General features: G+C 33.8%; 1 protein-coding gene across 1 annotated transcript in view; it reads left to right on the top strand.

Moving 5' to 3' along the window:
- LOC127879102 (rho GTPase-activating protein 26-like) overlaps positions 1-13,929 on the top strand; it is a 177,132-nt gene that overhangs the window by 69,730 nt on the left and 93,473 nt on the right. The window contains 3 exon segments of the mRNA XM_052425743.1: positions 2,296-2,403; positions 2,940-3,019; positions 3,588-5,382. Coding sequence (XP_052281703.1) covers positions 2,296-2,403; positions 2,940-3,019; positions 3,588-3,679 — 280 coding nt within the window. The 3' untranslated portion in view covers positions 3,680-5,382.

The following is a 13,929-nucleotide window of genomic DNA, read 5'->3' as shown; positions in this document are numbered from 1 at the left end:
GTTTCCTTTTCCATCTAAATATACAAATTACTAACAGCTAGCATTATTGTGTATGATAGCCACCTGTATAGCATGCACAGAGGTGAAGATCATCTAATATTAAGTAAACATCGCATCGGGATGATTCAAATGCGCAAATAAGTGAAGGTCTCCAGTTTTCAAGGTTTTGATATTTACTGAAACATACAACATAAATTATGAATAATAAAGCATACATACCTGAAATATTAAGTATATCGTTTAAAATCCTGTATAACATGATTAATAATTTAATAGTACTGTACAGCTATTTAAATTGCATGATTTCACAGAACATGGAGATAAGACAAAAAAGTTCTGAGTGAAACGCTCCAATTATTACAATTCAATGTCAATTTACAGCGGGTAAATATGAATAACTATTCTCTTATAAGGTTTTAAGGGACCAACACCTGCACTTATTGATGCTCAAGTTTCTTATAATTATATATACACTTTTGGATAGGTGTGCTTGAGATGTCATAGGAATTTCAGTAAGAAATGCTCAGATAAAAAAGTTGTACTTTTTATTTATTTTGAAATAGAGTTTTGGATATTAATTGAACACAATTATTCTGTTTATGGTTACAATACACATATTTGTTGATGTCATACTTTCACTACAAATTGTTAACCTTGACTTCAGATTTTTTATGTGTTTTATTTTATTTTTTTGTTTCTCAAAGGTCAATAATGTCAGAGTTAGTTTATTACACTTTATGTATCTTATATTTATATATATTCCCACAATGTATATTTGATTTCCATGTATCACGTTGTTGTGATTTGTTAAGTGAACTGAATATCTTCACTTTTTGACATTTTTGTAATTTTACTAAAATTTTGAAATAACTTGTCCTTCTTATTGACTTTTATAAGCTAGATAAATATGGTAATTGAAAAGTAAAAAAAATAATTAAAATAATGTATTTAAATATTGACAATTTTGCTTATGAGAGTTAATTAGAAAACAAAACTTTTCACTGTTTTAAATGCATCTGTGTATTCTTTTGATGTTGTTTATTGATTCTTGTTGTTCCCTTGCAGGGAGAGGTATATTTAAGTGAATCGAAACTTAAAGTGTATCATCTTCATTATGTTTAAATGTCAAAGACAATTTTCATCTGTTGTAATTATCCAACATGTTGAAGACTTATTTGCCCTTGAACATAGCTGACTATGTAGTGCGGGGATATTACTGGCAGTCACATTCATTTTGTGGCTATTTTAGAGTTTTTATGCCCCCGGTAGGGTGGCATATAGCAGTTGAACTGTCCGTCAGTCTGTCCGTTCGTCCGTCCGAAAACTTTAACATTGGCCATTACTTTTGCAATATTGAAGATAGCAACTTGATATTTGGCATGTAGATGCATCTCATAAAGCTGCACATTTTGAGTGGTGAAAGGTCAAGGTCATCCTTCAAGTTCAAAAGTAAAAAAATACAATCCAAGGGAAGTAATAAGCTTTAAAAGGCAGATAATTTCTAAACCTGCCAAATGATATATTGAAATTTTATTTAAAAGCGGCCCAATAGGGGCAGTTGTTTTTCTGACAAACACATCTCTTGTTGAAGACTAACCTGTCATCAATCCTTGTATGATAACTGTCTGTCTGTTTAATCATAATATTCATAAATAACTTTGAACATATTAATTTACTTAAAAGGCATTATTTTAGAACAATAAGAATTTTTGATGAAAATTTAAAATACATATCTCATGTTACTTTCTTCAGAAGTATTTCAGTAAAGTTCAGCTGCTTTAGGAATCTTTAAGTATTTTCGTTTTGATTTTACATCATAATTGTTTAAGTTCATTTAATTTTTGTATCCTCTCCATATCTCATATCTTGAAGGATTTTCATGGAACTATTGAAAGGTTTGCTCACTGAGAACATCCCAGGAGCAACAAGCCAGTCATACCCTTCAAAGCATTTTCATTTAACTTGCCTTAAATGTGAACCGGTAATGCTTGTAGGCATATGTAAAGGCATCAAGCAGTCACTTGTATGTCAAGTTGACACGTAAAGGTCAAAACAATCATAATAATGTTTTGTTTGGATTTGTTATGCATTTATTACATAAGAGTTTGATTGTATGAAATGCATGCAGTAGAAGAAATTGTATTATATTGCTTGCTTGTTACTTGATACTAACTGTTGTTTGGGATGTTTTTATTAGAAAACATACATATTATATGCTGACAGAATAAAGCATTTAAGCAGGCTGTCCTACAAAATATCAGGGTCTAAGCTTTAACTTCTCTCTGTTATATGCAGGTCAACGTCTATGCAAGGGCTGTCCTCGTCCGGACGACCGTCTGTTTTCATGTCTGAGAGCGTGTCTGGCAGCCTGGGCAACTACAGTATAGCACAGCCACCACGCAGGTAGCAGCATACCTGGCAGCAATACGGGCATACATAATAACTGATGTCCCAATACATACTTCATTTACGCATGACTATACATGTTTTATACATGCAATCACAATAGTACAGCAATTACCGCTAGAGTATTTTGGGGTAAGGTTTAATTTCCATTCATTGGAAATAAATAGCATAACATAATGTTCTTTGGAATCTGACATCAAGTTCTATGTGCTCCATAGTATAAAATGGTTGAACCTCTAGACACATTATATCATTTCATACATTCATACATTCGCTCACAATACATGTAGATAATAATGCAGAATTATGGATGATTTTCAGTTGTATTGCCACTATATGCATGCTTTCTCAATGTTATCATTTGACCTTCACTTCTTAAATGGTAAGAAATTGTAAAAAATGTACACAAACCAGACAAAATGAGAGCAAATGAAGATGCCAAATTATGTTTTTTAACAGTACAACTGTTAAATTTATTATTTGGCCACTTTTGACATTTATAGTGTGAACAATAGTATGTGTTGTCTTTCCAGAACTGTTCGCACGTTATACCATTGTGAAGCCGAAAATCCCTCAGAACTCTCCTTTACACCGAATGTTATAATAACAAATGGTAATTATACATTATGTAACAATAATTGTTTTCATACTGATTACTATTGAATTCTAATGAAGGTTACCATGCTTATATGTTTTTATAACCATTTAAATGATTGAAATTAGTAAGATTGCTGTTTGTATATGGTGTTGGCCTAGGGACCAGGAGGTCACTTGTTTGATCCTCACCATGGGAATTTTCTGTAGATGGCCGGGTACTGGCTCTACTCAGGAAATTGACTTGTAGGCTTCTCAATTAGCATGAGGATTTTGATGCAATCAAGCTCAAATAAATTAGTTTTAACTAAAAGATGTCCCAATATCATAAAATGGACATTTTAATAACTTGTTTTCTGAAGTTTCTTATTTCTTTTCATATGAACTATGTTAAACGCTAGGAATGAGAATGCCATTTACCGTATTTATAAATTTATTAACTTTTGAAAGTACTTGGTAATGATAGATGGTGAAAGTTTATGTTATTACTACTGTTACTCAGTAATTTACATTGGGTGTTTTTGATATTTGGTACTTATTTCACCAATCTATTTCCTTAATTTGCTACAACTGACTGTGAATTGCAGTTCGGCAGTCTAAAGAACCTGGCTGGCTGGAAGGAACTCTAAATGGACAGAACGGACTAATTCCAGAGAACTATGTGGAATTTATAGACTGACACATATAGCGGATTAAGAATTACAACAACAAGGACCCTGTGTCTGTACCATTGAAGACTCTAGTATAACAGAGACTAGCCACTGGGTTTTTTGGATGTCTAACGGATGTGTTCAATGTATGCCGTTTAATAATAAAAAAACACGGGTGACGAATTTAAAGAACTACTTTGTAAGAGCTTATAGGGCTTGATTTGTCTTCATGCAGCAATACAGATATATGTTGTTGTTTTATTTCAGAATCACATGTAACATGCTTTTACTATTGGCATAATGTAAAGGAAATTATATAATAATTTAATATAACAACATTTTTGTATCATGAATCTTTTATCACTTGAACTAAGTGAACAAGTGTCTTGCGTGTCAAACCAGTTTGACTTACCCTGATAAAATTTCTTCTGTTTGTAATATATGAGTGTGACATGATATAATGTGTCTTATGCCAAATGCCGCCAGTGTAGCTTTAGACTAGCCGACTCACTTGACCAGTATTGTCTGGAGCTATCCTGTGCAATATTTTGCGGTCACTTATCATAAGACACATTTTTGCATGACATGGCTCATATTAAAGAAAATTGCATACATGCAAAAGATGTGTATGTAAAGCTCTGCAAGCCCTCTCCATGATTACTGAGACTAACATGCCAATTATACCTAACTTCTGTGATAGTTTCTTTGTGACTGTTTTATCATTTTATGTCAGCTGTTTGTCATTTCATATCATAATTTTAATAATTTTAATGTCATTTCCCGTCATATCACATAAAAAAAGTTGTTTTTCCTACTTACTTAGTTAGTTATTTTAATTCAAGAAACCATGCAGTGTAACATCATGTACATCATGTACATTTATGTCCACAATATTTTTAACTTTTAAAGCAATTTTCCATATACAGTCAATCTTGTATTTAGAGACCACTAAAGGGAGTAACCAAAAATAAAATGGTCTTTAAATAAAAAAGGCCATTTGGGATGAATGCCGACCTTTGATTTTAAATCCAGATATAGGATTATCTCCTTTTGACACAGCGATTTCAGCTTTTCTAATCAAATGAATCTAAATATAAATAAAATGAATAAAACTTTTTTACTTAAAATAAGTTGTATTTGTTCTCTTCAATTCTAAATACAATGTAAATGGTTTGCATGGAGAATGGGTTTTTTCGACTCCAAACTCATTCGCGATTAAATTTACATGCACTTTTACTATTTGACGCTTCCAATACCCGAATTTTCTCATTTAACGTTAATACTTTCCGTTTTGACACTTTAATTTCTGCATGTAAGCTTATATATATCTGACTCGATTATGGTACATAGGGAAATAAATAAAACACCTTGATCGAAAACTAAATAAACACGCCTGATTGGAAAATTTGCTAACACAAACTTATTAGCATAATAACAATTACATTATTTAATGAACAGATTTCGCTACATGTTACCTATTAATATATTTTTTTTTACACCTCTCAAGAACACTGTGAAAATGTTTGTCGCGTCGGCCCATTGTTTCTGCAATAAAATCGGCGATCAAATTTGTCACTTAAAGTCCCAGATAGTAAACTCTTTAACCCGTAGACTGTTGGCAATACCTCACTGTCTTATTCGACACCAAAAATTGATACGCAGTCAGCATTAACTCCAGTCAGAACCGGTCATCGAGACAAAGGAAAATGGCTGGTGTGAAATCAAAACAAAGGTGTAATCGTTAATCTTATCAGCTTAGATAAACAATCAACACTGATTTGTCCCTGAACAGTCAACAGATTTACCACTTTTACCTTAAAGTGGTCGCTTAATTCAAGACTTGGGCATCAAAATACACTAAAATCAGCGGTCGCTGGTCAGGTAAGACAAAAGTCGCTTAATACAATATGAAAATATAGTTAAAACGCTGGGCGGGATTTTAAGTGGTCGCAAAAGACACAAGTCGCTTAATTCAAGTGGTCGCAAGCACAAGAAGAGACTGTTAAAGGCTCATTATGCTAGAGGGGTGGGGAGTCCCATAAAATTCAGTTTCTGCTATTGTATACAAAAATCTGTCTCTTTCATTCAGCAGATGAGTGCTGCTAAGTCATCAGTTTTGAAAATGGATTTATTTTTCTTGTCAAATACTAATATGCTGATTTGTTGCCTATGCAAACCGTAAACATAATTTTTTTGGTAGGTAATTTGTTAATACCTTTACCTCTGTTCACTGTGTCTCAATTATTTAATAATTTCAAAGCAGAGCATTGTTTTATTTATCTGTTGTTTGTGAGAATTTACTATTACTATTACACGTTGTTTTCAGTAGACATATTCAATGTGTTTTTAACTTTAAAGCAATCTATATGTGTTTGATTTTTACCATTTAATATATGTTGATATTAAAAAGATAAAAAGAGATTTAAAGATTAAGTCCTTGCCACAGAGTCTGAGACATTGCATTGCATGCTGATACGGTAGCAATTCTTATAAAGGATAATTGGATTTATTTCACACGCAAATATTTGTTGTAAAAATTACATGTAAATAAATCTATGTTACAAGGCTATTGGTGCTTTAGAATGAGTAATTGACCATACACATGGATAACTAACTTAGTCAAGATGCTTCGCATGATATTAAGGGTATACAAACAATACCAATATTAATCACAAAATATTTATTGTGAGTTGTGTATAATTTTAGTGGACTGGGACTCAACACAGTTTTGACCAACAAATTCTTCATTAAACGGTAATGAGACTTGTAATATTTCTTAATTTTATTTCCTTTAGCATTTCACGGACTTATCACATTGTTATATATTTGCTGTAATTATTATGGTCCTGGTTTTTCCTGTATTCTATGATAGGAATGACGATTATTTTAAAGTATGTGATAAGTAATGTCTGGTTCCACTCTGGGGTTATATACTTAATCTATTGATCAGTGTTTTAGTGCATGTTATCCTCTGTGTATTGATCAACACTGATAAGGGTCGATGCAATGTTGCAATGTGATCATAGCTGTTGCAAATGTATAGGGTTATAATACTTGGGATGTCTCAGGTGGGAGGGGCAGGGGTCAAAGGAAGGATTCAACTAGGCTTTAAACAAGTGAATAATGTTTGAGATCAGGCAGATAGATTCATATTATAATTAAAATATATTTTATTAAACCCTTGCTTGTGAATATCTTTGAACAAAACCCTTTTTTATGTCCTCCTTTTAAGAAGGTGGGGAATATTTTTTGGACCTGTACTCTGTTCTATACTGTCACCACAAAATATCTATAGAATGCTTTGACCTGCAATTATGCTTATTGGTATGATGGTTAGTTCAGATGAAAGGAAGACACCTGTGGATTTCTGGTCAACAGGTTAAATGTTCACGTCACTGGTAATTGTAATATGACTTTAAGGCAATTTTTGCAGCATGATATCTTGAGCGGGCTCTGACTAACAATCATGCAAATTGGCAATTTTAGTCAAAGGAAAATCATGTCCAAGGTGCAGCTCACAGGGGCTTGGAATATGAAAGCCTATCCCACCGCAACTAGGAGAATCATACAAATTATTATGCTTCCTAGTCATGAAGAACGTTCCTTATCACTTTGCTGATCATCATGTCAAAGTTCAATGTCACAGGTACATGCAATATTAAAAATCTCTTAAAAAATTGCTCATACTGACACTTTGATGCTCTTAATTGGAGAGTTTTACTTGCTTTACAAATATCTCTTGTTTTTCCATGTTTTAAATTCATATTATTTTTATTATATCTTTATTGGAATGTTTCCTTCATTGCATAGCCATGACACCAACATGTATTGAATGTTCAAATACAGTTTATCCCTATGTGATTTACCAAGGTACAATTTTTTTATTGGGTTTTTCGGCTTTTTCAACAGTAAGATGTGGAGCTAGTCATGGTTTTTGTGTACAAACAAGTCTCTTGATAATGTTTACTTGTTAAAGGGGCCTTTTCACAGATTTTGGCATTTTTTTAACTTATTCATTAAATGCTTTATATTGATAAATGTAAACATTGGATCGTAAAAGCTCCAGTAAAAAAAAATTAAAAAAGGAAAAGAACATTGCCCGGAGCAGGTTTCGAACCAGTGACCCCTGGAGTCCAGCCAGAGTCCTGAAGTAAAAACGCTTTAGCCTACTGAGCTATTCCGCCGAGTACACATTCGTGACGTATTTTATACCTTATATAAGCAATCTTTGTAGTTTCACAAAATTTAACGACAAAAACAGAACTCTCCAAATTATTCAATCGTTTCGCGTTGCAACGCTTTATAATTTTTAGGTTTTAAAATCGTCAAAAGATGCATATAATGGCTATATTAGAGCATGGTTAATGTTCAGTATTACTGTTTCCTCACAAATATCATAACTAAAACGAAAACTTATGAATCTGAAACAACTTTTTTCAATTTTGTCAATTTACCAAAGCGTGAAAAGATCCCTTTAACATGCAGGCCAGTTCAATGCATTGTTGGAGTGTTGGTGCTGGAGATACTATTATGTGATTTTTAACTATTATGTGATTTTTAATTGACCGAAATCGCCACCTGGTATTAACTGCTTTTGTTTTGAAGTCCTTACAATTAATATACCAAAATGCATAACAGTTTATGAATTTTAGATATTGCTACTCACAGAAATGAAATGTCTTATTTACTGCTGCATACATGTGTATACATGTTTACAATATGCATTACTGTAATGATTCATTATTGTTACAATAAATGGTGCTTCCCATTTATCATCTGTTGCTCAAAACTCTTAAGACCAGCAAGCTTATGACAGTTTTTTTCTCATGTGTGAATTCTTCAGGACATAACCTGCTCCTTAGATAACCTCTCTAATAAAATTGTTGGGCCTACTTTGATAAAACTTAATTTTTCTTGGATGGTCGTCATCAAAAGTTTCTCAAAATGGTTCCAGTAAACTGCACAGAGCTATAAATAAATAAAAAGATTCATTATATTCTTATGCATTTCTTTTCTTTTTTTTTATTCTTTGATTGGCTGGTTCTGTATTTAAGTTCTCAAGCAGTTTTGTAACATTGTAAAAACAGTGCAGCTAGTCTGCACATGAACTCATTTTTCTCCTTAAATAACATTCTTTCTTTAAACCCTCTATTTAGTAATTTGTGAGGGAAAGATCTAAAACTAAGAAAGGTACAGGGTGCTGCTGAAAAGGAGCAGGCCTAAAGAAGGACCAGTTTTTTATGCTCCCCCACATTTTTTTGGGGGGGGGAGCATATAGTCGCCGCTTCGTCTGTCCGTCGGTGTTTCCGTGTGTCCGTCCGTCCGTGCACAATTTTTGTCCAGGCTATTTCTCAGCAATTAATGACCGGAATTCAATGAAACTTTATGGGAAGCTTCACTACCAAGAGGAGATGTGCATATTATCAGCTGGTTCTGGTCGGATGATTTTTCACAGAGTTATGGCCCTTTGAAATTTTAATTAACTGTACATATAGTGCAATTCTTGTCCGGGCTATTTCTCAGCAACTAATGACCGGAATTCAATGAAACTTTATGGGAAGCTTCACTACCAAGAGGAGATGTGCATTTTATCAGCCGGTTCTTGTCTGATGATTTTTCACAGAGTTATGGCCCTTTTAAATTTTCCATTGTACATATAGTGCAATTCTTGTCCGAGCTATTTCTCAGCAACTTATTACAGGAATTCAATAAAAACTTTATGGGAAGCTTCACTACCGGAGATGTGCATATAATCAGCCGGTTATGGTTGGATGATTTTTCACAGAGTTATGCCCTTTGAAATTTTCTATAAACTGTACATATAGTGCAACTACTGAATGGAATTCAATGAAGCTTTATGGGAAGCTTAACTACCTTGAGGAGATGCGCATTTTATTTGTGGGTTCTGGATAGATGATTTATTTAGAGAGTTATGGCCCTTTGAAATTTTTAAGTTGCTTAACCATCCATCTTATTATTTTGTCCACAGTTATGCCCCTCAAGACGTTTCCTTTTATCTGAATAATTTGATATAGTGCAATATTGTGACAAAAAAAACCTTTGGGGAGCAACACCCGTCTCCGACGGTTTCTTGTTTTACATTTGTTAAAAGTTTGATGTTTCCAGGGTTTTATGAAATCAGATGCTTATAATAACAGATTTCAAACTTTGTCTTCATTTGACATTGAACATATGCTTAAATATGTGGAATTTCTTAAGGTATAAAAAGATTTCTTTCTTAGCACCCTTTTATGATGCTCAAGATTTTTCCGTATTAATAACCCAGTGGAGCAATAGGGCCATTTTGTGCCTCATTTGCTTATAGCTTCTCCAAATGGACTTATTTCTCGCTGATATTGGTTTAGTAGATACAACATAATGCATGTTTAATTAAAGGTATATGTTTGTTCATTTATCATACCTGTAATTATAAATAAGTATGTTCTGATTGTATAATGTTTTATATCAAGTCAAACCAGTTTTGCTTATTGTATTTAACATTTTAATCAATTGTTAGACAAAGTTATTAGATGATGTTACTGTCGTTGTTGTTTATTGTCACGTTCAATTAATGACATAAGTTTTTGTAAAACAATTGTAATCACATAAACATTTGTTACTTTAAAGTTACAGCTCATAATAAATAATAGAAGAATTTGTTTGAAATGTTGTTATTGGATTTGTGTTTGTTACATTCATTAATGTCATTTCAAATATGGTTTGCAAAGCCCTCTTAAAAGAAATCTTTACATAGGTACATGTAGCTGCCAAAATGATTTAGTGCGTGTTTGACATTCAAGTGCGAACGCCGAGTTGGGAAAGTTAAGTCGGCAATATAAATGTGATCAAGAGCACACTTAAAAAAAATTCACAAAATTACATATATATTTCCACTGTCGCATGAACACGTAATTATGTTCACATGCACAAGTTATGGCAATAAAGGGCACGAGTTACATTCTTTATGCAAATGCTAAAGTTCGATTGTAAAGATGCTAAAATCACACGTAAAAACACTCAAGAACTTACATGAAGGTACTAAAGCGCAAACCATAACACCCCCACGTTAGGAGGTAAACGCGCACAGGTGCATACGTATATGTGCTCGAGTGTTTTCACAATGACGCTCGTGTAAATATGTCCAAGTTGCACGTAAATCATATCACGTGCGCTCTTTGAGCCGCTCACGTGCTTACACTATGATAGTCTGGTGTTTGCTTAAACTAGTTCATAATCGCACATTATTGCAGTCATAGGTTCTCGTAAACATTTCTATGTGCATAACACTACAATGATTACTATATTATCATGGTCATTTCATTTATTTAGAGTTAATATATGTCAGTTTTTTAAAACTCTTTAAATGGGAATGAGCACTAAAAGGTGATATAATGATAATGATAACTCAACAGTGGAATTACAATAATGCAGCAAGAGTACAGTTCGATGGCCATAATGTGACGGTACGATGTTTGCAGTCATCATCGCATTATCGTTATCGTACAGTCTTAATGTTCATCGCATTATTGTTATGGTAAAGTCTTAATATTCATCGCATTATCCTTATCGTACAGTGTTAAAGGGGCCTTTTCACAGATTTTGGCATTTTTTAACGTATTCATTAAATGCTTTATATTGATAAATGTAAACATTGGATCGTAAAAGCACCAGTAAAAAATCAAGAATAAAATTTAAAAAAGGAAAAGAACATTGCCCGGAGCAGGTTTCGAACCAGTGACCCCTGGAGTCCTGCCAGAGTCCTGAAGTAAAAACGCTTTAGCCTACTGAGCTATTCCGCCGAGTACACATTCTCGACGTATTTTATACCTTATATAAGCAATCTTCATAGTTTCACAAAATTTAACGACAAAAACAGAACTCTCCAAATTATTCAATCGTTTCGCGTTGCAACGCTTTATAATTTTTAGGTTTTAAAATCGTCAAAAGATGCATATAATGGCTATATTAGAGCATAGTAAATGTTCAGTATTACTGTTTCCTCACAAATATCAAAACTAAAACGAAAATTTGCGGATCTGAAACAACTTTTTTCAATTTTGTCAATTTACCAAAGCGTGAAAAGATCCCTTTAATGTTCATCGCATTATCGTTATCGTACAGTCATAATGTCGTGTTGTTTGTATTATTCTGTCGCATTTGGATCGTCGTACAGATGTGTTGTCATGTTATCGTATACGTGCTGTTGTCTCAATATCGTCAATGTACTGTCGAGTAACGAGTTTAAAATCAATCAAGGCATATGAGATGGTTTTAACGGGATTCCGTACGTTAGGAGAGGAACCGTCGCACATTTGAATAGTTTTATTGACTATCAAACACTATATACTGTCGGATGAGTGTTATATCGAGTTAATCAGAATTCATTAATCCTGAGTTCTTCATGTATGTTGTATATTTGCAGAAAAAAAACAACATTTTTACGATTCCGTAGTAAACATAATTCACTACAAGTAAAATAAATAAATAACAGCAGTGTTTAAAAAATCATATATTGGTAGTTTATATTCACATTAAAAGATAATGTTCGTGCTGTCGTAGATCTTTAAAGGAACCCTCTTAGCATTGAAATAAATTTCCGTATTGTTCACATTTGCGTTCGTCGGTAATCTCCCTGAAATCAACAAAGAGAAAATCCATAAGGAATCTGACAACTGTCATTCGTAATGGCCTCTTTTGAGTGATAGAAATTGAGATGTATTTTCACAACATGTATTGAATGATTCCCACATGATATTTCTAAATCCAGTCTAGAAAGGGTCAATAGAACATTTATAAAATATATGGAAACAAGATATTGCAGATGTTTGGTAAAGAATAAATATAACTACATGTATATATAATTAAAATTAAACGATTTATATCATATAGAACATGAACTCGGATAATGGTCAATATATATCTACCTGATATCCTGCATGATTGCTGCCTTCTTCTGTATACACAGACTGTATCCATTGACAGACAGCATCACTTCAGTCGGATCAGCAGCGAATGCACCCCCGTACTAGTTTGCTTGAGACCGCTTTCACTTCGAGATGCTCTCTCCCGGACCTTCATAAAAGGGATTGGATTCGCTTAAAATACTCTTACAGTCGTCCTCGTTAGTGGTGGGTTCTTCGTAAAAAGGATTTGATGTGCTGAAAATGCTGATGTTATCCTCATGGAAATACTGTTGTGCTTCATAAAATGGATTGGATTCGCTGAATATACTGTTAAGAGTCTTCCTCGTTAGTGGTGGGTTCTTCGTAAAAAGGGTTTGTTGTGCTGAAAATGCTGACGTTGTCCTCATGGAAATTAAGTTGTGGCGGATCATAAAAGGGATTGGTCATGCTAAAAACGCTCAAATGGTCGTCTGCTTTGTTGATGCTTGATGCGTTATTGAAGGGTTGGATTTCCCTCGGCACAGAATTAATCCGCATTCGCTTGTGGAAGCGGTCCGTTAATACCAACTACCTGGCAGAACCCGTGGCCGCTGGAATGTAAACGTACATTTCGCTAGTCTCCTCTACTTGTTTAGATGCACACTAAAAAAGCCCAGCAAACGCCTTGTTGAAGCGCGCTGCCAATTAATTGATATTTTTCTTTTTGAATTTGCATTACATTCTCTTCCACAGCGAGTTCCTAACTTTAATACTCTCAATGTTAGCCATTTCCTACGTTCGTTCAAACTTACGTCCTACTGCGGCAATCAGGTCGAATATTATGCCATGGAAACGACGTCGTGGATTGACGTCATTATTGTTCTCATGAGAAACGTTCTTACGAACGTTACAATGTCTAAAAGGTACAGTACACTAAATCATTTTGCATCTACCTCGTTCCAAATCATATTGTATCCTCCGTGGTTCAAATAATTTTGTATCCCTCCATGGTCCTTTTACTTAAGAGTTTTTTTTCTATTACTGTATAAAAGTCGCTGAGCGATTGCACCAGGGCTTTTTAACGTTATTTCATGTATCGTATGTTTGTCTGCAACATTTTGGGGCATTGAAGTGGAGACTTCCTTGAAAGATGAACGTTGGGGTGCGTTTGTTAAAGTACTATGCTTGTGTCGAAAATCTCGCTGGCGAAATCCGACATACCTAGACTGGTTGCATTTGGGCGAATTTTACTTTCTTACAAGTCTAGAGAGGGTATCATTTTACATGTAATTGCAATTTTTGAAAGAGGACAGATCGATTTCATAACGAGACCAGGCTCGCGAAATTTGATATGTTGGAAAGGCAAGAAAACATGCTCTGAAAGATGACAGTTTTAT

Source organism: Dreissena polymorpha, chromosome 4 (assembly GCF_020536995.1).
Source record: "Dreissena polymorpha isolate Duluth1 chromosome 4, UMN_Dpol_1.0, whole genome shotgun sequence".
In the NCBI taxonomy this organism is placed as follows: Eukaryota; Metazoa; Mollusca; class Bivalvia; order Myida; family Dreissenidae; genus Dreissena; species Dreissena polymorpha.
This window is presented reverse-complemented; position numbering and strand designations above follow the sequence as displayed.